General features: G+C 40.2%; 1 protein-coding gene across 4 annotated transcripts in view; it reads left to right on the top strand.

Moving 5' to 3' along the window:
• Window positions 1-20,936, top strand: part of LOC141768286 (pre-B-cell leukemia transcription factor 1) — an 80,059-nt gene extending 59,123 nt beyond the window's left edge. The window contains exons 4-9 of one of the 4 annotated variants that reach the window (XM_074636422.1): window positions 3,071-3,261; window positions 6,454-6,589; window positions 8,626-8,674; window positions 11,741-11,853; window positions 13,365-13,454; window positions 16,987-20,936. In XM_074636422.1, the coding sequence (XP_074492523.1) occupies window positions 3,071-3,261; window positions 6,454-6,589; window positions 8,626-8,674; window positions 11,741-11,853; window positions 13,365-13,454; window positions 16,987-17,079 (672 nt within the window). In that variant the 3' untranslated portion in view covers window positions 17,080-20,936. Of the gene's footprint in view, window positions 1-3,070; window positions 3,262-6,453; window positions 6,590-8,625; window positions 8,786-11,740; window positions 11,854-13,364; window positions 13,455-16,986 lie in introns of all 4 variants that reach the window. The other 3 variants (XM_074636421.1, XM_074636425.1, XM_074636424.1) reach the window with 3 other exon arrangements.
• The last annotated feature ends 1,680 nt before the right edge of the window (window positions 20,937-22,616 follow it).

The following is a 22,616-nucleotide window of genomic DNA, read 5'->3' as shown; positions in this document are numbered from 1 at the left end:
TACTCCAACAGTTTGGACTTAATGAAGTTGAGGGACTACATTAAAAAACTAAATGGTCAGAATTGTTGCAGCAAAGACATCCTGACTCTTTATGTCACAACATCAACGATGGAGCCTACATCTTCCATATCTTTTTGTTAGACACTCCTTGCTAATTAAATGCCGTTCAAACTCCAAAATGTGCACCCTCCAAGCTCAAACTGAGATAACCCCTGTGTGACATCGTAACCTCCTTAAGGATGACAGGTGACATCCTAAAACTGCTCCTTTTGTCCGTCCATCCACAACCCAAAGATCTTAGATGTTTAATGATATAAAACAGAGAAAAGCAGCAAATGTTTGACATTTTTGCTTCAATTGTTGATTAATCAACTAATTGTTTCAGCACTACTAGGGTTACTTTCTCATTCTCAACAAAGCTCCGCCGGAGCCACAAAAGGTAAACTACAACAGTTCTCCTCCTAATTACAATACAAACAATGTAACTCTATTGTCAGTTGAAGACGACATTTGTCTTATAGAATACAATATTAAGATAGAGAAAAATATAAAACAACTAAAGCTGAAACGATTAATCGGTTTGAGTAATTTTTAAGAAAAGAAAGTCAAAATTTCCCTGATTGCAGCTTCTTAAATGTGAATATTTTCTGGTTTCTTTACTCCTCTATGACAGTAACTTGAATATCCTTGAGTTGTGGACAAAACAAGACATTTGAGGACGTCATCTCGGACTTTGGGAAACACTGATCGATATTTTTCACCACTTTCTGGCATATTCTTGACCAAACAACTAATCAATTAATCGAGAAAATAATCTACAGATTTAGCGAAAATGAAAATAATCATTGGTTGAAGCCCTAAAAACAACAAACAAGTGAACATGGGGTGCTCTTCACCTATAAACATCAGTTGATACGAGTGTGAGGAAGAAAAAATTCAATAAAAACTCATCTTGATGTTTAAAATCTGTGGACTTCCACTTTAATACATCAGTGGATTTTACTGCATCACTTAATGGTTCTTGGGTATATGGTTAACTATTAGGGCACAAGTGTGCATTCTCTTGGCAATGAGAGCCATGCATTAACAGTTGATACAATTAAACAATGTTTTCGATCCGTTGATCAAATCGTTTAAGTAACTTTCCAAGTAGAAATACAGAAAGTTCCCAAGTTCCAGCGAGGATTTGCTGCTGTTCTTTGTTTTATTTGATTGTAAAGTGAATATTTTAAAGAGTACTTACTGAACAAAACAAGACATTTGATGATGTCACTTTTGGGAATTGTGATGTCCATTTTTCACAACTTTCACTGACATTTTGGCAAATGTTCTACCAATACTTTTCTGCTCCATACACGCACAACCAAAAGATAACAAATCAGTTAATGGCTGTGTTAACATGCATTTCACAGACTGTTTATATCATTGCTGAGCTGGTCTTTTTAATACAGGCTTTTATTCCATCACTGAAGCCTAACATCAGGTGGAAAATCTTGGAGATTCAAATGTTTCCTCAATATATATATATCACTCTCAGTTAGAATTCACTTTATATTGCGTTCTCAGCCCAGAATAGTCCTGCATATGCAGTACGTTGTGCGTCGCTGTGCTGTGTGTATTCCAAGTAACGTCTGTTGGAGTTGGGGGGGGGATGATTTCCTCTCATTGCCTTGATAACCGATGCATTCATGACAATAGCGTCCCTTTCAGATGAACGCGAGTAAGACAGATGAACACGCAGATAGACAAGACACAGACAAAGCCTGACACGGCTAAATCCAGAGAGAGATCGACAGGAAGAGAAGAAATAAAGAAGAGGAGACAGTAAGAGACGCAGAGTCGGAGTGTAATATCGTGGCAGATTCACGCCTGGTGTCTCACAGGGGAGGGGCGGGGGGGATGAATGAAACGTCGTGGCATGTTCGTCTCTCAGGGTGGCTACGCTGTGAAAGTGTGCGTCTGGGAAGGGAACAGCTGTCATTGGTTCCTCTCAACACACTGCCATCACCACTTGTGTTAAATATGAAATATATCAGCGCTTATATTCCCCTTTGGCTCTGTGAGAACGCTCGCCCCAGAACTACATTTTCATCTGTGACTTTTAAATACTGTATGGCATTGTGTGTGTGCAGATGTGTGTTTCTGCAGTGGTGAATTCGATATGGCCACGTTGACAAATTAAAGTCTTATTCACAGTTTTATTGACCTCGGGGAAAGTGTTTTTGTTAGGGCTGTCAAAGTTAACACAATAATAACGTGTTAACGCAAATTTGTTTTAACCACCACCACCGCCACTAATTTCTTTAATGCATTAACGCAAGTTGTGGACTCAGTTTTAAAGCCAGAGTGGAAACACTGGCATCATATGAAACTAGAAAACCTAAGGAATCCATTGGTACCAACCATGTCATACTAGCTTTTTGCAAAGGAGGCTACATAACGCTGCAAACTTGCACTACATTTTGGCGAGGAAAAACTGTCATGGCCATATTCAAAGGGGTCCCTTGACCTCTGACCTCAAGATATGTGAATGAAAATGGGTTCTATGGGTACCCACGAGTCTCCCCTTTACAGACATGCCCACTTTATGATAACCACATGCAGTTTGGGGCAAGTCATAGTCAAGTCAGCACACTGACACACTGACAGCTGTTGTTGCCTGTTGGGCTGCAGTTTGCCATGTTATGATTTGAGCATATTTTTATATTAAATGCAGTACCTGTGAGGGTTTCTGGACAATATTTGTCACTGTTTTGTGTTGTTAATGGAGTTCCAATAATAGATATATACATACATTTGCATAAAGAAAGCATATTTGTCCACTCTCATGTTGATAAGAGTATTAAATACTTGACAAATCTCCCTGTAAGGTACATTTTGAACAGATTCAAAATGTGCGATTACTTTGTGAAGTGTGCCATCCCAGTTGCCCAGGTACACCACAGATCAGTGATCAATCACTATTAACTATGGACAATCATTCGATTAATAGCGATTCAATATTTGAATCGATTGACAGCCCTAGTTTTTGCATGTTTTTTTAATTTATTCCTGTGTTTCTTCTTTACAGGCATGTAACGAGTTCACCACCCACGTGATGAACCTGTTGCGGGAGCAGTCGCGCACGCGGCCAATTTCGCCCAAAGAGATCGAGCGTATGGTGAACATCATCCACCGCAAGTTCAGCTCCATCCAGATGCAGCTCAAGCAGAGCACCTGCGAGGCCGTCATGATCCTGCGCTCCCGCTTCCTCGATGCCAGGTGTGTGTCTCTTTGTGTGCACATTTCCATACACGCCACGCTTCGCGCTGCAAATAACCTCCCAGTTTAACAACACCGCAAATCATCATGTGCTCCCCTCTCAGCCTGATATCCATATGAATGGCTAATGTAGGAGGCCTATCGTGCCATAAACATGCTGTAACACATGCTGTTTTGCTGCTCAGCACACACACACTGGGGTGGTTTGCATCTACGGATGCCATTTGGAACCAGCATACCCAGCAACACCGGCCAATAAGAGTTCCCCGCGTGCTCCATAACGCTAACTATTTCCCTTTTTTAATGTAATCGCTTGTTCCTTTTGATGCGCGCTTTGGATTTGCATACATTTCTCCAAGGATAAATGTCACTCAAAGTCTGAGTTGGAGGCATAACATTTAAATGAGGCATGCGCTGCCTCACAAAGCTCCCTATCTATTCTCTTGCAAATGATTGTGGCGGCGCAGAGGGGAAGGGGAAGGGGAGAGGAAGAGGAGAGCTTTCACTGGTTGAGAGGCACTGCCACGCTCGGCGCCGCTGATTAATCTACTGGCTGCTGGAGCTCACGCTGTGCACATTTACATATTCTCGAGCAGGCTTTGGAGTGCGGGACAGAGATTTTAGCACAAATCTCCTCACCGGTGGATGCATGCAAAGAGATTTTACAGGGTTCCCCTGCAGCTTATGTAAAGCCCTCTTTAGATGTGGCACATGCAGACATGACCTGATAGGTGCAGGAGATAGAGGGTCAGTCAACTCATGGGCATCAGCATATGATATCTGTCTGCTTTAAGGTGTTGTGTGTGTGTGTGTGTGTGTGTGTGTGTGTGTGTGTGTGTGTGTGTGTGCGTGTGCGTGTGTGTGTGTGTGTGTGTGTGTGTGTGTGTGTACAGGGGGGGGGGGGGCTTTTACTGGGTTCATTTTAATATGGAAGCTTTGAAAAAATTTGTTAATAGTATTTCATGTTTGATCAATGCAGCCTTGTTACTGTGTGCTGCCATGCAAGATATTACATGGATTATCTGTATGTTTACAATTAGACAGTTATTCTTTCGCCTCAGTTCCACAGGGTTTTGTGTTTTGTGTCCGTTGTGTTTGTGTTCAACGCAAGGAAATGCATCTCTTTACGGATGGATGTGGGAGAGAAGTTACTGCATAGATATGTTTTTATATCTATGATTTACTGTCTGTTTTTTTTGCCGTCCAGTCTAACGTTAGACGAGTCACATTTATAACGTTACGTTTTTTCTGAAAGTGAAAAGTTCAACAGCATATTTAGCAAACATTGGTAGCATGCTAGCTGTGTACATATGTGTTCATACGTCTTCTAACAAAATAGTTCACAAAACTGCTAAATTTGCCGTCAAAGTTTTTACTGTATTATATTCACCAATCTGTTTATTAATTCACTAATTCCACAGGAAGTTAGCCTAACTCATCTACATAACATGCTAACTTCCTGTTGCACACTGTGCATACGGTCCGCCCGCTATCTGCCGCAAAAGTTAAATTTTTTTCATCGTATTTGAGGCAAATTACGGACCGAAAGAAATTGGAAGGAGGAGTTTCGCAAACACATCGGAGATCACGAAGGTTCCCATAGGAATGAATGAACTTCCGGTTGACTCGCATACGTACACAGAGCTATGTGGAAATGAGGCGTTTCTTTAGCTTTGAAGTGAAAAACAATACTGTTTTGATACTTGCTTTAAAGCTGCTCTAATTAATATGTTTATATTAACAATGGATGAAATGACTTCTGTATAATGTGAAAGAGGTCACTTGAAGTGATGAGCCCACAGAGATTTATCAACCAGCTCTGAAGCTCCCTCAGCTGTACGGGACATTTTAGCATCTTTCAGCTCATTGTTTTGGTTTTACGGGCCGTAACTTTACTGTTTTGGTTGAGTCTCATCAACCGTGTTTCCGGACACAGCAGGCAACTGTTTTCAGCAACAAAAAAACTCTGATAAACCCACTGTACACTACCTGCCCAGCACCAAACAGCTAGACACAGTTAGCAACTTAGCTGGTGAACAAAGTGGAGCACTTGGCAGCTAAAGAGACAGATATTTCCTGAAGGAGTTGGTGGAATGAGTGTTGTACTTTCATCAAGTCACCATCAACACGATTTCAAACGTTAAATATGTCTGCCGGATGTGTAAAGAAACAACCGTGTGAGAACAACCACAACAACCTCATATGTCAATGTTGTGTTTACAGTTTGTTGCGCTGCCCCCAAGTGACCAAAAAAAAGTTGCTATTTTTATATTTTTACAAACCCGTTTTTTTGTTTAACAAAAGAAGCCAGTTTTTGTTATCTAACCACAAACCACAAGGTACAAGAATTTTAAATGCTCAAACCTCTCAAAAATCTCTTATATAATTAGCAAAATTGTTAATTATTATTAAATTAGGAACTCTCTGATCAAAGAATAAATCAAAAAGATTAAAAAAAAATCTGACCAGACATTTGGTACCAACCTAATGCACTTGACTTTTCAGTGCTTTGTGATCTGGATACATTTGGTTCAGTATTATGGTTTGATACCCACCAATGGCTGTTTTCATCATTTATCAAATCTTTACTCAGTTCATTCTTTGCATTGTTTTTCCAAACTTAGTTTTTATATATCTGATGATATTATTGTCCCATATTGCTATTAAAGTTGTTGAGACTATGAATTGTATTGGTTTTTCAACTACCACTAGTAGATTTTGAGTAGATTATAATGGCCCTCTATGTGCTGTTATTTCTACTGCCAATTCTTTTTGCAGTTGCTCATAAACAGAGCTGTAGTGAAGCAGTTCTGGGCCAAATTGTTCTCTTGAGTCCTGACAAAGTGTCTCAGAGCAAAACTGCAGCTAAATTGAAAGTTTCTAGTGTGGCAGACGTTTTCACAAAGCAAGTAAAGTTCATCCAAAGCAAGACCGGGGGGACCCAAAGACACCACATTATTTGAAGGCCGGTATACTATCAAGCTAACATCTTGAACGCCAGGCTCGAATTTAGATGACACTCTTATCATGTAATGGCATTTTTTATCACTTCTGGTTTTAAACTTTAGACACTTTAGTGACTCCTAGCGGTATGATCAAAAATGTGCAGCAATGCACAACTCTATCCTTTCTGTGCTGTTGTGATTAAACTGTGTTCTATTCCTGTTTTAACTTCTGATGCTCTTTTTGCAGACGGAAAAGACGAAACTTCAACAAGCAGGCGACAGAGATCCTGAACGAGTATTTCTACTCACACCTCAGTAACCCCTACCCCAGTGAGGAGGCTAAAGAGGAGCTGGCAAAGAAGTGTGCCATCACAGTTGCCCAGGTACACCACAGATCAGTGCACCCCACACCACACCACCTGTAGGAAAACTGCCGTACTGTACACGGAAGAGCGAGACAAACACAATTTCAAATCTGAAGCAGCTGCGAGCGTCTTGGCAAGTAACCTAATAATACGTTTTCTGACTGTCATGACTACAGACAGCTCCTCTGATCTTTTAGCGGCACCTTTCATTGAGACAACAAAGGACTCAAAGTATAAATATGCCATGTCATGAGTTTGTCGTCTTGTAATTCAAACCAGACAAAGCTATTTTTGACCAATGACTCTTTGTTTCTATTGATGTAACGCAAGCTAAAGACAACACTGCTGTCATAGTTCTTATCTAATCATACAGGGGAACAAGTTTTCTTATAACACAAAATATTCAAAATCCAGAGTCGATAAAAGTACTTCTGTGAGCTGTGACACAATGGATATAGATTTAATCACTTCTTTTGATAATTGATATTTAAAGGAACAGTGTGTAGCATTTAGGGGGATCTATTGGCAGAAAGGGAATATAATATTAATGTTTTCTTTAGTGTATAATCTCCTGAAACTAAGAATAGTTGGGTTTTTGATCATTTAGATTGAGCCATTTATATCTACATAACAAGTCCTCTTCACGAAGCCATGACAATGACTGATTAATTTGACTTCAGGACATCTGGGGATATTTTCCAAAGTAAAAGTCCCCAGAAGTGTATGTTTCAACTTTTTCTCATGGTCTAATGTTGAAAAAGTTAACAAAAATCTCAATAAATTGGAATATTGAATCACAATACTTGTAGAATCATAATACTTAAAAAATCGCTATACATATCGAATCGGGAGATGGATGTATCGTCCCAGCCCTACTGGCTCTAGAGAAGGCCATTTGCGGTTTCACATTTTCGCGTCAGCCACCGTAGTTCTCCTACACGCTTGGCACACGGGAGAGGTTCAATAAGGTCTCAGTTGGTTGCAATAAGCAACCTCACCACTGGATGCCGCCAGATCCTACACATTGCACCTTTAAAAAAAATAAAAAAAATCTTTATTTCATACGATTATAAAATTGAGTATGTTTTTTTAGCTTCTCATCAAAACATTTGACAAAACAATTAATTGACTAATAAAAAAAAGATCAATAGGTTTAATCAATTGTAAAAATATTAGTTTCAGCCCTACAGTATATGGAAGTAATTAGCAAGACCATTAGCCTCTGAAAATTAGCACTGCAACCATTTGAGGCATGTGCAGTGCGATGATGGTTTACCATAAATCTCACAGTAACTTACCAAACATCTCAAGACACTTGAGATGTTTGTGCCAATGCTGCTGACAAGCAAAAAGAGTAAAAATATTTAGGCACCTTGTTTTTTCATCTTTGCATTCTAGCGCTCAAGTTGTTTCAATCCTGTGAGAATTGATAATAAGGAAAGCAACGCCAAGGTAAACAGCAGTTTGTGTTTTGAATCCATCATTTGGGAATGGATTGTTTTCTCAATTGGTTTCATTAATTTATACCAAATGATTTGAGGATGCATCTGGGCCTGATTGTGGAAGCTGCTCAGCGGCTGAATGATTTGTAGACTTTCCGTTTCTTGGCCATAATAAAGGAGAATGTTTACCTACGCTGTGTATTGGAAACTTTGCAGGATTGATTTGGTTTTCATTTTAATGTTGTTTATCATTAGCGCTGGGATTACCCCCCTGGCTTCATCTGGGAGTCCATTAGCAGTAATGGGTGTTAGCGGATGTTGACTGATTGGTGCGTGCGTGAGTTCTGATGATAGCTGCAGTCATGGTGACATAATGAGACTGTTATTGGCAATCATTCCATTCTGGCACTAATGCGGATTCACAGCACCAGTCTATGTAGCCCCTACCTCTGACAACCGCTCTCTGCAGTGTTACACATGCCATTAAAGCCATGCAAGCTAAAACCTACCCTGATATGTCTGAATGCTCGCCCCCCCCCCCCAAATGTGGAGAGGCTCTGTGTGATAAGATTTCGTGAGCATTAAACTACATTCTCTTGTTTGTCTGCTCAGGTTTCCAACTGGTTTGGGAATAAAAGAATCAGATACAAGAAAAACATTGGTAAGTTCCAAGAAGAAGCCAACATGTACGCTGCGAGAACTGCCGTGAATGCGGCTAATGCATCCTCACATGGAAGCCAAGCAAATTCACCCTCAACTCCAAACTCTGCAGGTGAGACAGGAAGTCCCTGGCTCCGCTCAGCTATTAGACATGTACCTCCACTCTGTGCATCACAACGACTAAACAACTATTGCAGTATATCAGTCTGAGGCTATTTCAATGCTGGTGCTGGTGATTTGTAAGGAATGAAAGAATTAGGACTAACAAAAAGGCAGTTCTTGCACAAGGAACTATGCCTATCACCTGGTAATGCACCATTATTATACTGACCTTAACAAGAATAACTACCCCTCTAGAGCAAAGCTGTGTCAGAGGTTAGCCAACCTGAGCCCCATGCCAAGTCTCCATATGCTTACTGTCCTTTTGTCTTCATCTCAATTAATCATATTCTTCATGTATGACTATTTAACTCTGTGTTCATCATGTTCTGCTGTACTGACATGCAAAGGATAGGTCTGGTGATATTCTATACTTCTTTTGTTACTGTCAACTAATCTCATAAAAAGACAAAACCGACAATGAATTGACTCTACTAACAAGTACTGCTTGATATATCTTATTCCTCTGTGCTTTAGAACTCCAAACCAGTGAAAACACATCAGTTGAGCCACACTGTAGTAGTTTTTATTGACACAATTTTCTTCGGTTTGGGTAACTGAAAACTTAACTACAGCCCCCCACTAGGAAATTACTTAATCTTTTGAAAATTTAAACTATATATCCATGACCCAAGATTTTTGTCTTCAGTACGAATGGGATTGGTACGGAAGACCTGAGATGCAAGTGAGGAAAAAAGATTCTGGTGATCCATTTTCTATTCTAAACTTGGAACTGAACTGTTTTCTCTCCTGTGTTTATGATTTAAAAACAGGTGAAAAAAATAGGTTTTGCCAGGATCATTTTTCTAAGTTACTTTTTTTTTCATCTGTGAAAAACACAAAACTATCCAAAAAACGTTGGCAGGAGAAAAGATTTGTTGTGTTTGTTGTTGTAATATTGTATTGTAATTAAAATGCTTTTAATTATATTAAGAACATGGGGTAGTGGCGCACTTCAGCCTCTTGTGGCCGAAATATGTATTACAACAACAAACACTTACAAAAATGATCCTTACAAAATAAATGTAACCTGTGAGACATTTTTTTCACCTGCTTCACACAAAAAAGTAACTTTGAAAAATCATCCTGGCAAAAAAATTTTTTCCTACTTTGCATATGCAAAGAAAAACACTAAAAGGGTTATACATAAGAGAGGGTGCCAGTGGCTGCAACAACTTTCTTTTCACTTGTTTCACAGATAAAAAAAAATTTAAGGAATTTAGGAAGATTATCCTGGAAAAAACTTTTTTTTCACTTGTGCTTAAGTCATAAACACAAGAGGAAAAAAACAATTTAAATTAGACTTAGGAAATGGATTACAAGAATGTATTTTTCTCACTTGTATCTCAGGGCTTCCGTAGCTTGGGACTGAGTAGCCTACTGCTGATAGGGAAGCGAAGTCGGAAAGTACTGAAAGATATAATAACGTATTAATTTAGGTCTTTTTATAAGAATTGTTGACAAAGAAAATGGAATATTACTAGCCTTATCTTTTAAAGCTACAGTCCATGAATTTCAGAAATTTGTGTATTTGCCATCTCACCAGGAGTCAGAACAGGAAACATGTTTAGCCTAGCAAGGAACAAGTATGGGAAGCAGATGCGAAAAACTAGCTTACATCTGTAAAAAGTGAGAAAAAAAAAATGCTCTTATACCACACCAAAGCTGATTCGTTTACATGTTGCATCCTGTTGAACCATGTAGTTACCAAATCAATTCAAAAGTCCCACAAAAGTTTTGTTGGAAGGTGCGTCTTGTCACATTTGACAGAGCTAGGCTAGCAGTTTCCCTATAGTGTTGTACTAAGCTAGGCTAAACACATCCTGAGCTTACTTCTGTACTTAAAGGTGCTAAATTAAAAATTCAGAGCAAATCTATGATTGAGGGGTTGCCTCCACACGGATCTCAACATGGCAACGGCTGAGCCGGCGGCAAGCAGCTAACGGTGCTAGCAGCACGAAACAGTGCTGACAGAGCTAACAGTGTTAACCTGAGGGGGAACTGGAGGGCGGGTGCTATGCTTCCGCGATGACGCCGTGAATCGGGACGGTGTTATCAGCGGTTAGCGCCGTATGAGCACCGTATGAGCGTCATATGAGCGCAGAGCGGCAGCGATTAGCTAGCCAGTGAGAGAGTGACTTCATCCTCTGCTCAGGATGACATTACTTCTTTATATTTTTATATAGCAAATTGTTGTTTGCTGCTATATTAATGCTCTGAATTTCAAATTTAGCACATTTAACTCTGAAACGAATTTCTATTGATACTTTGACCTTGGGTTAAACAGCAAGAAAGGGCATTTGGACTTGGCTTTTTTAATTATTTTTTCTTTGTTGTAGCTTAGCCATGAATAACCTCTTAACAGCACTAATATACAAATTACTTGCTTATTTCTATGTTTGGAGGAAAAAAACGTATACTTGACACAAACGCCTCTTGTGTCGGGTTACAGCTATCTCTTCTGTCCTTATGTGTCCATAGGCCTGTTTCAAAGCAGACATTTTGACTTGTCATAGTGGGAAAAGTGCAGTCGTTACTGTTGTAACACTAACGATGACTCTGCTCTATATTCAAGTGTCCCAGTGAGAGGGACAGTAAATCAGCATATCATCACAATACCTGGATCATGAAATCAAAGCAGCTAAATCAAATTCAGCAATCATTATTTTCATTATTTACACCTGTGCTTTTCCTACTGTGACATGTCAGAATGTCTTCCGTGAATAAAGGCCTATTGGTTTCCTCTATCTACGGCTCCATTCCTCTCATCTAACAGAGCCCGTCTGGCTGCTAGCTAGCTAACATCTGCATGGTGCTCCTCCAGGCTGCTGCCTGGACCGGCCGACTTGCTTTAGCTCTGCTTGCTCTCTGTCTCTCTGTGATGCGACTGCTCCCTCTCTCCTTTCAGGTTCTGGTGGCTCTTTTAACATGTCAAACTCCGGGGACTTGTTCATGAACGTGCAGTCTCTCAATGGGGACTCGTACCAGGGGGCTCAGGTGGGAGCCAACGTGCAGTCACAGGTAGGGCCGCGAGCTGCACAGCAGGGGCAGATCCCACCTCACTTCCCAGTAGACATTTTGACTTGTCACGCACAGGTGTAACTATTATCATGAATTAGACCAATGTCGTATTCAAGTAATATCATAACCCCAATTCAGTCGAATTAGCTGGTTATAAAGGCACTATACACCATTTGTTAGCATTTGGTTTTACTTGTTTACAAACTGCGACAAATATTAAAAGGGGAACACCACCTAAATTAGAAATTCCGATGTTATTTCCATGGCCTTGGAAAGTTCAATCAGTATTTATGAACATGAGCTCCTCTCTCTCAAAGCCGGAAACCAGAGAAGTAAGTCTCAAACTTGTGATGTCATAGGGTATCAAGTCTGGAGTTGCCCCATAGACTGATTTTGTGGACTCACAGAATGTTTGTTTTCTGTTTTTATACTCAAATGAGCTTTATTCTATTGTAGTGCTGTCAGCTTTGAAACAGAAAATGTTCCCATATACTCATAACATTCCCCTGGGTGCTCGGGGTGTCATCTATAACATCTCTCCCTATTCATTGTCTATGGAGCAGTTCCACACGTTATACCCTATGACATCACAAGTTTGAGTTTTAGCACTCTAGTTTTTGGATTTGGAAAAGAGTTGTTGATGTTTACTAATATTTTTTGGACCGTCTTAGACCATAGGAATAACATGTATGAATTTCGAAAATGGGCGTAGTTTCCCTTTAATCAAGCTAATTTAGCCTGTTAGCTGAATATGGTGTGTCTGCAAGGCTAGAAATGGTGGTAACCATCTTGGAACAGTGTGTGAACGCTCCCAAGTTGGAATAACGGCAGGTTTCTTCGTTTTTCCCATTCCAACATTGCAGAACTACTCCTGTTTTCTTGATTTTGTCTTTAACTGATATACTTGCTTGATGAGTGAATTGGACTTTTTAACATTTCATTTTGATGTCTGAAAATATCTTGCTAACCTAATTATTGCAATTCCTGCCGGCATGAAAGCACTCTTGTTTGTTTATTGCTCCCACATGAAACAGATTGAACTTCATTTCCGCTACATATGTTTTACCCCGGTCATGCACGCCCCCATTGCGATACTTCTACGTCCCCTTAGGTCCATCCTAGTTCCATTAAGGTCCAACAGTTTACTTGGACCTAAATGGAACAGAGCCATCATTAATGTTATTAATCATATGTGTTGGTTTTCCTGCTGTGGCAAGTTAAAATGTCTGTCGGGGAAAACTGTACATGCTTTTACAAGGCTCCACTATAGCGCTTCTTCACAGTCTCAAGGGCCAAATATGTCTCACCATGTGTTCACCATGTGAATAGTTTTTATTTTAACAAGCAGAAAAAGTTTTTATCTTAAATTTCCTTTTTTGTTTGATTGGACTTCTCCAAGGATATACTTGCAGCAGTGTGCTGTTGTTGTCTCTTGTCGTCTCGTCATCCCTCTCTCTTTGCTCTTGTGTTGACTCTGACCTTGCTTTGTTTGTTGTTTCCGAATGTTTCAGGTGGATACCCTTCGCCATGTTATCAGTCAGACAGGCGGGTACAGTGAAGGACTCACAGCCAACCAGATGTACAGTCCGCAGGGCATCAATGTAAGGATTCTTTTTTTCTTCTTCTCTCTCTCCCTACCAATTATTTCAAAGCCATAGGGCTCCGAATGCCACTTAGTAGGACTTGTCTCCGCTCCATGGTCACCTAGTTGATTGCCTCTGTACAGCTCGCGCCACGGGCAGCATGCTGCCCGGCGTACGCAGGCATGTGGCCGGGCCACACACACGCAGAGCCGCCGCCTGAGCCTGTCATGTCGGATCAGGTCCGGCGTAGCACCTGCAGCCACGTACAGTCAGCCGTGAGCGAACTGCACAAACAGGTGACACCTCCTGCACTGGACTTCAAATCCCTCTGACCACCTGACCCGTGATTAGCCGCCCCGGGGACCAGAAGCTCCCATTAAAGCCTCCCAAGACAACGCCCGCTAAAAATAAAACCTCACGCCACCGGAAACAACTCCTCATGTGCCATAGGGGTGTGTTCCCCTCGTGTTTGTCTTATTTTTTCAGCAGGGGTAGAAGTGGGGGTTGTGTAGGGGATAGGGGGGGGTTGGGGGTTTGCTCGCTGGCGGCTGCAAACAGTAGGGAAATTCACAGCGACAAGCCGTGTCGTAAAGGGGAAAATCGATAAGACAGACACAAGGAGAGCAGAGTGTGGACTTGGGACAGCAATCCAAGCGCATTGCTCAGATCATGTTCCTGCCACACTAATGGCCCTGACAGCGAGCCGCGCTGAGAGGACGAGGACGGTCACAGCCGCGGCTGGGTTCCTCCGCTGTCGTCGTCGTCGTGCCTCAGTGGCCATATGATAATCAGATGAAATGTCTCCCGCATAAAAACATGTATGTGTATTCAAATAGGCTTCCCGGCTGCTCCGAGCGCATCCCCACAGCCAGCTGTGCCGCAGCCCTGAGAGGCCGCTAACGTATTCAGGCCCTGTTCTCTCTCAGTCCTTTGACCTCACAGATACGGTTCTCCTTGGACGCCTGCTTGCTCTACCACATCTTACACTGCCACAATATGCTGTGTTATTCACTTTTATACCCTGTAAAGAAGCCCTGCGATGCATAATGTAAGAGCGGGAGATCTGTCTGCCAGGCTGTTTGCCTGTGATTTATGGAGCTAAGGCTAGTAAGTTATGAATTTTGGCTTCTTCACTCGTCCTTTTAGGACAATATGTGCTCTGCACTTTTGTTTGGTTATGATATTTTTCCAAGTAGTGGTATTTTCTGTCAACGTTGTTAATCTTGTAGGTGTACACAAAATGTTTAGGTCCTAAAATTCAGAGCACAGAGGAGCTTCAAATGGATTATATTATAGAGATGCTACTTTTTTATTTAATTAACAATATATGTATATATATATAAAAGCAAATACATCAGCCTTAGAAGTCTCCTACAACCCCCAACGCTTTCTCAATTCTATGTTTAATGTATGTTGTTAATTAGTTACATTTATATAGGGCCGGCTTAAGGCATAGGCCATATAGGCGGTCGCCTAGGGTGCCACCTTCTGCGGGGCGCTGGTCACCCTCTAAAAAATTTTAAAAAACAATAATAATTTAAAAAAAAAATACCAGTGGACACCCTTCCTCATTTTCTGTATTGAGGTAACAAATAATCAAATAAATAAATAAATACACTTTTCACCCCCGTAACTCTTTCAGACACTTTTTCATCTGCCTGGCCACACTTATTTGTTAATTGTAAATTGTAATGAAACTAACTGACCAGTTGTTTATTTAGTTTATTTATATGATAATAAATACAGTTATTTATGAAAATAAAAATCTGGGGGGGGGGGGGCTTCAAATCCGAATTTCGCCTAGGGCCCCAAAAGGGCTAGAGCCGGCCTTGTGTGCACCCTGTATCCAGGAAAATTTGCAGACATCTGAAGACAGATTTTACGAGTGAAGAGTGGAACAAACGATGAGAGAGTTAAAGGAAATTTCTTATCTGAAATATAAAAAAAAAAGACTGGATAATGACTGAGCGGATACATAATGCATGCTGTGGATGATTACAGCCGTAATTACGATTTTGAAACAGGCCCAAGCGCCACCAAAGTCAGACATTCTGCGATCTGACCCCTCAGCTTTTGATTACACACTGCTGCCTGCCGTCTTAAATAACAGGCTTGGAAATGAAAGGCTGTCGAGGACCATTTCCAGTTTTTCTGATGGCTTTAAACTTACTATTAATATCCTAAATGCTCTTTAGCGGTGCTGTCTCTGCTAGAGGAAAGGCCCTCCGTTTCTCTTATTGTATGTTAATTCCTGCTGTCAGCGTCATAATTAGCGCATGTGACGTTGATTGTACTCGTTTTGTTTCGGAGTCTTTTCAGACAATTCAAATATATTATTCATATTATTGCAAATGAAAGTGACAGAAGAGAAGCTGTGCGAGATTGTGTATTTTCTTCATTATATGAATTTGAGTGTGCAGTGTATGATGGGGTACAGACTGTAATTCACTCCATTTCTGCTTGGTTGAAATATATATTTTTTTGTCAGTCTTATTCTGAAATATTAGCTGTAATATGAGCTAGCTTCCTCCAATCCAGGAGGCCATTTGGCTTAAGGCTGTGTGCGACTGTGTGGCGGATAGCTCAAAGTATCCCAGCGCTCATCCACTACCTCGCCCTCAGGACTTCCATTCATTGTACCTCGCTGTGTTTGACCCAGCCGCATTGAGTAATGCGGATGTTCTCAATCTTAATTCAGCCAAGGATCCCTTACGAGATAGAGAATATACACCCCTCCCCCCCTCATGTACGTCCCTTGGAATAATTGACCTAGCCTGTTTTTACAACTCTATTGTCTTAGTTATGTGAAAGAACAACACAAGAGAAATGAATTAGGAAGAGATTAGATGTATAAAAAATAAACATATTTGCAGATTCCAAGAGTTATAGATTTGTTAGATTAAAGTGTAATCTATGAACTATTATACCAACCCAGTCAGAAAAAATGTTGGCATTGTATGTTTCTGCAAACCACGGGATACGTTGATGTTTCTGAACCAAAAAAAAGTTTGTACATATGTTTCCAACCTGGCCTTGTATCCCGCTTGCAGAAACGCACAATGCCACGTGGTTAACGTTGTGAAACGATTTGTTAGGATTAGGCGACGACGCATCATGGTTTGTGTTAAAATAATAATATACCAACATAAAGTAACAACTATAATGATGTAACTACCTTAAATAAACAACAAAGCCCTTAGCGGACTTTCTTACGTGATGTTGTATAATATGCGTAATCGATATACTGCATCACGTGCTCTGACCTTATGCAAAAAACGTCCACATTCAACGTATCAGTGGTTTGCAAACGTACAATGCCAACATGACTGATTATAGTGCAGATTTAAAAATTAAAATATTATTTGTTGAACTATGAAGCCATTTGTAAAAGAAAATTATATCATGATAACTTAAATTAATAAATCTGAAAACTTTTCACGGACCTCCTAGCAGAGTGCCATGGACCCCCGGGGGTCCCCGTACCCCACTTTGAGAATCACTGGAGTAATGAATATGAAAGTAATGTTTCTCTCCTTTTTTTTCCTCTCAGGCAAACGGTGGCTGGCAAGACGCTCCGACCCCCTCATCAGTGACTTCACCCACAGAAGGACCCGGAAGCGTTCACTCTGACACCTCCAACTGATCCTCCCCCCTTCATCACTCTTCTGTCCTCCTGCTTCCCAACATCTTCCACCGCTGCAACCCCCCCAGCCACATCTCCCAAAGCTCAAACCCCATCGGGACTGGACGTGACGTACTGTATGTAGTCAGGACACATTTGGGAGTCTGGGACGACATTAACGGACGAATACTTCACTTTTCCTATCTGGATTACCGCAGCACCGTTAGCAGCCTGCGTAGGGGACTCATATCCACACTTCACAGTTTGTACAGTTTCCACTCGATGTCCATGTTGCCTCTTTGTATTTCTCTTACATTATATATTCACACCGTTAGCAGCATATAATGCCCCCGCGTCTTGTAAATTGAAATGCTTCCACACTACCTCTATTCGAAAATAACAACAGAGAAAAATTTCAAAAATGCTTCGGTTTTACAAATTTTTATAATTATTGGAGTTTTACTGTACGCCACGCCACGCCCTGTCATAACAAATCTGTCTTTATTACCATGTTCATTATCTATAGTGCCAAAGTTCAACCCTGGAGGTGAATTTTGATTACGTTTTTATGTCCTTCCATTTTCCACGCCATACTTTGTGAAGTGTTATTATGTTAGTCCAGTCATATTAGCCAGGTAATATCCAAGTATCAAGCCTCGATTTCTATTCAGAACCTCTACAGCAGACAATGACGTATAAGACATTTTATATTTTACCGCCAGAGAAGCAGGTTTTCTGCTCACATGCAGTACAATAATGCAAATAATTTTTACGTAAGTAATCAACAAATGAGCACGGCTCACAAAGTCAGTTGAAGTTCTGCCTTGCTTGTCGGCCACAATATCTAAAGAAGAATTGACCCGAAACACTAAATCCACGACAACATCAGCGGCAATTACGGCACGTTGATATGTATCAAAGCACAATAACACCTAATGGTTCAAATCAAAGGGTAACATTTGTAAATGTCGAAGAGAAAACAATACAGAGGAAGTTTTAAGATTTAACTATAGGAGTCATATATGGAAGAAAAAGAGTGCATATACAGTACACGGTCAGACATCGTCAGTGAGATCAACATAGCCAAATAACTGCTGGGAACCAAATCCAAAACTAAAAATTATAATTCAGATTTTAAGGTGCAAATGTTGTGGGGTTTGAACACATCGCATGTCCTTTTTTTCTGAATTCACTTTTCATTTGTGGAATTATTATATTTGTGTGATAATCCTGAGTGCGTGATGAGACATTTTGAGCAGATTTTTGTGTTAAATTAAATTATTCTTTACACAATAAGAATTTTGTTACTGAGTGCGAGCAAAACATCATTTTCTGTGCTCAAAATATGCCATTGCACAGCGCTCAGGATTGTGGCACTAATATAACTCCATACACAGTCAAAACAACTTGAACTTAACCCCTTTTCTCTGATAACATTAAGCAGAATATTATTTGAAAGCGAACTGCAGTGTTTGTATTTTCCATATTCCAGAGTCCCTTCATTTTTTGCTTTGTTTTAAAATGACACTAAAACCACCACATCCATCAAACCAATCCAAAATGTGAAAATTAAATTTGTGACCTTTGTTGTATGTACAGTATAGTATGTGGTCTAACATGTATACGAGATATCAGCATTTACATACTTTGATACCAAAAAAAAAAGGCAGAATTTGTATCCTCTACATTGGGATCAGCTTTATTGACGTTTTCTTTTTCCTCTTTTCGTAGGATTTTATTATCTACGGTACTAGCGAGCGTCTCATAGGGCTCTACAGTACTCTGTATTCAAAGCCAAAAAATGCAGTTGGAATACAGAAGTGTTTATATGAATTAAAAACAGAAACAAATACCCTGATGGCACACAAATCCAGATAATGTTTGGATATATTTTTATGTCTCCATTTTGTGAATAACCCTTTTTTTCATTTGATGTTATTTTTTGCTTTGCTACAGGACTGTTTTCTTTTTTTAAGCTACCATTATATGTGAATTAGCCCAAGAATGCTCTATATACAGTATGTAGATATGCACCTTTAATTTTTTTTTTTGCATCTTTGAATTTGGACAGTAGCCATTTTAACGCAGCCTAGTTGGAGTTCCTGTTGGATTTAAGGAGATAGTTTGGGTGTTTTGAAGTGGGGTTGTACGAGGTACTTATCCATAGTCAGTGTATTACCTACAGTAGATGACAGTCGGTGCCTCCAGCATCCAGAAACAGACTGGAGCACCGGAGCAAAGCAATACAGTGCTGTAGACTGGGACAACAGAAAAACGTATTTTAGCCCCCTAAAAGAAAGACAAAAAAAATTTGATATCCGTTTAAGTGTACGCTATATTTACAATATTTTCCGACAGTGAACTGAACTTAAAGTGAAACGTATCTACACTGTTTTTGTCCTCTGAGCCTGCTGGATTTGGAGAGAGCATAGATAAGTTTCACTTTCAATTCAGTTCGCCGTCGGAAAGGAGAAGGAAAGAGCTGTCTGACGGCAAGATAAAGCGCTAAAAGTATTCTAAATATAATGTACACTTAAACGGATATTGATTTTTTTAGGTGGCTACAGTTTAAAAACATAAGAACTTTACCAAAATCTCTCTTTATTTTGGTCACCTTCTCTTCGCCTCTCTCTGTCTCAAACACACACAACAGCGCTCAGTCCGTCTCTGTCCTGCAATCCTGACAATAGTGCTACTATAATGCATAAAGTTGGCGGTTTGCGGGTCGGGTCGGGTTCGGGTGGTTGAGGAACGCATATTTTTACATGTTGGGTGGGCGGATTGTCTCTCATAACGGACCGGTGGGTGCGACTGAACCACGCATCATTAATGAACGCAGTCAGGAGGACTCGAACTAACTGCAAAGCTGCATTCTTAACCATTCAACCTGTGTTTTTTATGTGAAATAAGTTTGACTAAAATGACAGAAATGTTCAATAAACAAAATTATGAGAGAAAACATTTTGACTAAAATCAAATGACTTTTTGGTGACTAAAACTATGAAGGATAAAAATGGCTAAAATGTGACTAAACCTAATAAGCATTTTCGTCTTTAGACTAAGACTAAATCTAAAATAGCTGCCAAAATGAACACTGGTCCCCGTCCAAATCACTGTATTGCTTTGCTCCGGTGTCGGTGCTCCAGTCTGTTTCTCCAAGCTGGGGGTACGCTGACCGTCATCTACTGTAAGTAACGCACCCACTATGGATAAGTACCTCATTAAACCCCACTTCAAAACATCTGAACTATCCCTTTAAGGTGAAGTTCTTATTATTATTTTGTGCCCAGACCACCGAAACAAGCCCGTCTCCGAGATGGCTACTGTCCGAATGAAGGTGACGTGAAAAGTCAGCGTTAACATCGCCCTCTGGAATTGTTTTTAGCTTAAATGAACCTCCTTGCGGAAAACAGAATTCAACCCCCGAGATCCCGACCAGTCACACAGCCTGAAAACCACAAGTATTTTTTAACAGTTGTCAGTGTGTTTGTATTTATTACACATGTACGGAATCATCGGACGTTTCAGAGCTGCTGTCCGGAGGTCAAACCACGGCACGATTGCACCAAACCAAACTCATTCGGATCATTCGGAGCGACTCCTCCTCGACCCACCTGCTCAGTATTACAGTCGAGGGGCCGAGCACCGTTGAAGTGATACACAGAACCTGCCTCAGTCGTGTCTTCTGAAGTCATTGGAGTGAACTGACAGCACCGGCCGGCCATGCAAGGCAAAACACACAAGGATTGTTTTTTGCACCCCTCGAAAAAAAAAAGAAAAGGAAAAAAAAAAAAAAGGCTTAACTCTACTTTTCACATTGCCTGTCAAATATTATCGAAGCTTCATGTAATGATGCTTTTTAGTTTTTGAATATAAAAGGAAAAGAGACATGAAAAGAAAAATTTGTAAAACATGAAATGTTTTATTTGTTGCATGTCCTTTTGTTCTTCAATAAAAAAAAAAATAACGTACTGCAGTGTTTTTGAATGTTAACTTCTTTTTTATAAGGATTTCAGAGTGAAATCGTGGCGCCTTTTTCTTGACAGGTTTTAACTTTTAAGATCTCTGCGTATGTAAAAAGGTTATCAAATGGAAAAACTATTGTCTTTTTAATTACGATTCAAAAACCTGTTTTTTTCTGTGGAGAAAAAAAAGCTGAAAGATGTAGGTTTTATGGTCTCTTAATTTGTACTGGCAATGCGTATCCCAAATAAATAGTTTCTTTTGTTGCATAAATTGCAGTTTTGTCATTTTTTTATGTGCTTTTTCCACAAATGCACGGCTGAATTTCATCTCAAACTTGTGTTGTTGCTTCTCCTCCAGACTTTTTCTAACAGGGTCAGGGTCAGGAGTCACTGTAGGATACAAGTTTACACGTTGTAGACTTGTCAGTCCAACACCTCTGGATAACATTGCACGTCTCACTTCCGACTATGCTACTGCACGCAGGCATTTTATCACCACTAACATAGCGCCGGAGCTCCGCCGAGCTGCCGAGGGTGTGAAGGGGACGTTTTCACAGTTTTCGAAGTGAGTGAAAGCTGTGTGCTCCCAGCAGACAGACGCCTCCCCCCCTCTCGTCCCCACACCCAGCTCTCCCTCCGAGGCATGGTTAATGTGCGTTCCCTGAAAGAGGCGGAATCCACACTTATCTCTCTCCTCCAGATAAACCAGACAGGATGTCTGATTCTGCTCCTCCGATTCATCCTTCTCTGGGAAAAAAAAGGGGTTGAAACATTAACTTGTGGATTAGGAAAGAGGTTTCCCAGGAGCATCCAAAATCAGAGAGCGTGACAGAGACTGTGGGAGTGACATATGCAAACATGATCAAGTGTAATTACATGGAGGAGCCTCCTTGTTTCTATCAAAGGGCCACTGTTTGAGGCATGAAAGGCAAGAAGTGCTGGACGTGTTTAATTTATTCATGCGCTGCTACAAACCAAAAAGGCATTGTGAGGCTGATTCAGTCATTACACGGTGAAAAGGTGTAAATCCCATTCTGAGTAAAATCACTGTACGTTCTTTTGAATTTCTGATTCCTTTAACAAATAACATGCAACACCGTGACAAACGCTACGTAGGTTTTTAAGAAGACTACACCGATCATTATCCATTTTACACGGTGAAAGGGTGCAAAACAGAATCAGGACTATCTGGAGTCTATTAACAAACACATTGGTTGAAATGACGTCAGCGTATTGCTGCAACTCAGAAAGACAAAAAAACGGATCAGTATCAGGTTATCACGTGAAAATGTAATTGTTATAACAAGATATTTTCATGTTATTACGACATATAAACTTATAAACATAACTTATTGTTATAACGTGAAAGGTTTCACGTTATAACGAGGTAAATAGTATTTTGTTATAACAAGGACAGTTTCTTGTTATTACGTGAAAAGTTGATATGTTGTAATAACGTGAAAATATCTTGTTATAACAATAAATATTTCACGTTATAACGTGATACTAATGCTTTTTTTCAGGTGTGGCAGTGATATGCTGCCATATGAATATAGGTGAAGAGTAATAAATGAGATGTAACCTAAAACAAAA

The sequence above is a fragment of the Sebastes fasciatus genome, chromosome 5 (assembly GCF_043250625.1).
Source record: "Sebastes fasciatus isolate fSebFas1 chromosome 5, fSebFas1.pri, whole genome shotgun sequence".
Lineage (NCBI taxonomy): Eukaryota > Metazoa > Chordata > Actinopteri > Perciformes > Sebastidae > Sebastes > Sebastes fasciatus.
This window is presented reverse-complemented; position numbering and strand designations above follow the sequence as displayed.